At 51.1% G+C, this 3,665-nt stretch overlaps 1 protein-coding gene across 1 annotated transcript; it reads right to left on the bottom strand.

Moving 5' to 3' along the window:
- Positions 1 to 496: 496 nt before the first annotated feature.
- On the bottom strand, positions 497 to 3,252 carry EIF1 (eukaryotic translation initiation factor 1). Its single transcript, NM_001131178.2, is given in 4 exon segments — positions 497 to 1,359; positions 1,952 to 2,053; positions 2,204 to 2,367; positions 3,076 to 3,252. Coding segments are annotated over 4 exon segments (342 nt in total). The 5' UTR covers positions 3,107 to 3,252; the 3' UTR covers positions 497 to 1,314.
- Positions 3,253 to 3,665: the final 413 nt, after the last annotated feature.

Raw genomic sequence — 3,665 nt, 5'->3', positions numbered from 1 at the left:
ACTAACAGGACAGCATGACTCTGGCTAAATGCTTGCAAAAACAGTTGACCTGCTGGGCATGGTGGCTCATGCCTATAATCCCAGCACTTTGGGAGGCCGAGAGAGGCAGATCACTTGAGGCCAGGTGTTTGAGACCAGTCTGGCCAACATGGTGAAACCCTGTCTCCACTAAAAATACAAAAGTTAGATGGGTATGGTGCCTGTAATCCCAGCTACTAGGGAGGCTGAGGCTCGACAATTGCTTGAACCTGAGGAGGAGGTTGCAGTGAGCCGAGACTGTGCCACTGCACTTCAGCCTGGGCAACAAGGGCAAACCTCTGTCTCAAAAAACGAACAAACCAGTTGACCAGAGAGGGACAAGCTCATGAAGGTTTTTCTTGGCCAAGTTCAGGCCCGTTGAGAAGCTGTGGGTGTGGACGAATCCTCCACTGCCCATTTCTATGGTTCCTTTATATGCACAAGATCGACTATATATAAATAATCTGCAAGTCAGATATTTCTGAAAACAAGTTTTATTTAAATAAGGGTTTAAATACATTACACATAACATTAAAACTGAAGGGAAAAAAAAACCAAAAACCAGTTTGTTACTTCACATGGCATTGGGCAGCTGCTGCTATTAAGTTGCAAGCTCTACAGCTAGCTACATGACTGATTGATCAGTTTGAGATTTGTTCCCTTGTCAAAAGTTTAACTCTGATAGAAGGTTGGCCTCACATTCTGATGTCTGGACATCCCTTAGCTAGGTTATGTTTGGTCAAACAGACCTTTGTGGCAAGCCAGATGTCCTATAACCTCTCTAGCAGGAAGGGGGCCTCTTTGAGCTCTGTCCACCTGGTCAGGTTGGAGACACCAGGGGATCTACCACCAAAAACTCCCTTCTAGTAGTACAGCTGGTGCTTCTGCCTTACCCCATCCTTTTCCTCTCAGACTCACCGAGGACTGTTCAGGTGGTAACATTCTCTTAGGGTAGGGAACTCTGCAGAGGGAGAGCCGAGGAGGTTCCGGCCATAGTTGTTTGTGATCTTAGGGCTCTGGGCTTGGCTGAAACATGACGGTACTGCTTGCTTTCAGGTTTGACACTGCCAGGCGCCTATTGCTTGACCTCTGTTTAAATGAGGGACTTCAAGACTAGACATCATGGCTCTTTTCAGTTTATTGCATGAAGGAGTTACACTAGTCCAAGTTAAAAGCGGACCCCAAATGGTTACATTATACAAGCTGTGAGGTTTTTAAACTTGTGACAAGGGACAGAAGGGAAATTCTACTCATTGCAAGGAAATCCTCACTTAAGCTTCAGTGAACCACAAGCACTTAAAACCCATGAACCTTCAGCTGATCGTCCTTAGCCAGTCCAATCTGAAAAGACAAAAGGGCAAAGTTTTAAATGGGGGACAGGGAGAGTTAAAGCCTCCATTTCTAACGGCAACAACCCTGTCTTCCTGCTACTACACTGCCTAAGAGCCAAGGGTGCACACAATGGTTCAACAGAGGGTCCTCAGTTAAGAGCTACCTTTTTTGAACACTCAGTGCCTTCCAAGATTCTGAATTAGTGTGAGAATGAGACTCATCAGGTATCTGAAATCTCTTCAATTATATCAAGAGCTGATAATGTAACAGTGTTTTAGTATTAATACTCAGAAAATTCATTTTTAAAAACTCATGTCCTTACAAATACAGGAACAACCCAGCATTTGGCTTATTTTACAATGCATCTATGTGCTATTCAAATTTGCATCTGTGAAGTAGATCCAAAGAAACAGTAAACCGAAGGTAGACAAGTCCCTTCTGCTTTTTCCTATAAAACAGAAATAAGTCTATGTACTTTAAAACCCAACTGAGGTTTTGCTCGGCCTTACAAAGCCGATTTTTATGTCCCCAGCAGAAGCTAACAGACAGGATCTGAGATTTGCTAGCAGAGAGGCACAAATCAAGAAGTAACTGAACTCACCTCTACGAGGAACTGGCATATGTTCTTGCGTTGGTCACCCTGTAGCTGAATTACTTCTCCATATTCCGGATGCTCAATTACAGTACCATTGCAGGCAAACTTCTGCAAGCACAAACGAAACAAAACGAATTAGACCTAGCAAAAGCATGAATGCATTTATCACCCCTTCTGCTAACAATACATACAACACAGCTAGCACCCCCTTGTGGACAAATCCATTATGACTTTCCCGCAATCTCACTGAAGACCTACTTTCTTAAACGCCTTCACTAGTTTCTTTTTATCGTAATCATCAGCGATCCCTTGGACAGTAGTAAGAGTCTTCCTGCCGTTTCTCTGTTGAATTCTTATATGGATATAATCCTCAGTGCCAGCAGGAAGCAGGTCATCACCCTTACTTGCATCAGCAAAGGGGTCTGAAAAGAAAGGTTAAGCTAGTTCAGAGCTGTCAAAGATCGGATGCCACTGCCATCCCCTCGGTCCCCAGGTGTTTTGCGCGTGCAGAAAACAACACTGAAATCGTCAGGGCTTGGGCCAGGCCGAATGTGTCCTTTGCTGGCTCTCCCCGAGCAGGTCAGTCCGGGACGGCCAGCTTCCCCAGGCTCGGGGAACGCCCGGGCCTCCCGCCCTCCCTGGGAAGCCGATCACATGTCGGGGGAGTGCGGGCTGGCAGGCGGTGCCCCACCCGGCTGATGCAACCCGCCGGAACCCGAGCTCCCAAGGCGGGGCTAAGCCTCCCACCCCCATTGGTGCACACGCTTGCCACTTAGGGCTGGCGCCGCCTTTCCCTCCGGATCCGTGACAACGGGTGGTAACGTAACGGACGTGACGCAATGGTGACGGGAGGGGCGGGTGTGGCCCGAGGAGGCCCGGGAGCCATTAGTAAATGCGCCACCGACACGCCAGGCCCGCCCAAGGGCTGACCTCCCGCCTGCTCCTTCCGGTCGCGCTCAGGGTCCGACCCTAGGGTCCAGGCCTTGATTCCGCTGCCCTGCGACCCTGGACAAGTTTCCCCTGCCCGAGCTTACGAAGGCCCGGAGCGCTTGGCAACTTCCTGGAACACGTCTCCGGGCCCAGAAGGCCCCGCTGCCCCACCCGGGCCCGCGACCTTTCCCACAGCTTACCGAAAGAGTGGAGGTTCTGGATAGCGGACATACGATACGATTCCTTTTCCTCGGTGGAAACGGCCTGCGGAAGGCGGCGGCGGCGGGAGAAGGCGGGCAGGGGGGAACGGAACGTCGGGAAGCGAGGGGGCTCAAGGGGGAGGCTGCTGAGTCCTCGGCGGCGGCTCAGTGACTGGGGCAGAGGGGCGGTGCCTGTGTTCACTTATATAGCCGCGCCTCTGACGCCAGCGCGCTGCCCTCACGTCCCGATCCCACCCACAGCGTCGTGCCCCAAGCGCCCAGGCGGCGCCGCTTCCAATTGGTTTGGGGGCGGGGACATGGGATGGCGCATGCGCAGGAAGCCTGCGGCAAGAGGGCATCCTCTTGACTCTAGGAGAGCTGGGAGGGGGAGGGAAAGCTTGATCTGTCTCGGCGCCTGCGCAGTGCGAGTGGACGATGTCTGGGCGCTGAGAATACCCCCCGGGGTTTCGAGCGCGCCTATGCACTGTGTGCTTTGGTACGTTCCACCTTCTTAACCCTGTTGCCTCCCTGTCTTCTCGAAAAGGGGTGTTTCATAGGGTAGATGAACACTCCTTAGAGAGGATTTAGAT

Source organism: Pongo abelii, chromosome 19 (genome assembly GCF_028885655.2).
Source record: "Pongo abelii isolate AG06213 chromosome 19, NHGRI_mPonAbe1-v2.0_pri, whole genome shotgun sequence".
NCBI classification, from domain to species: Eukaryota; Metazoa; Chordata; class Mammalia; order Primates; family Hominidae; genus Pongo; species Pongo abelii.
Note: the sequence above shows the minus strand (reverse complement) of the source record. Positions and strands in the feature narration are given on the sequence as shown.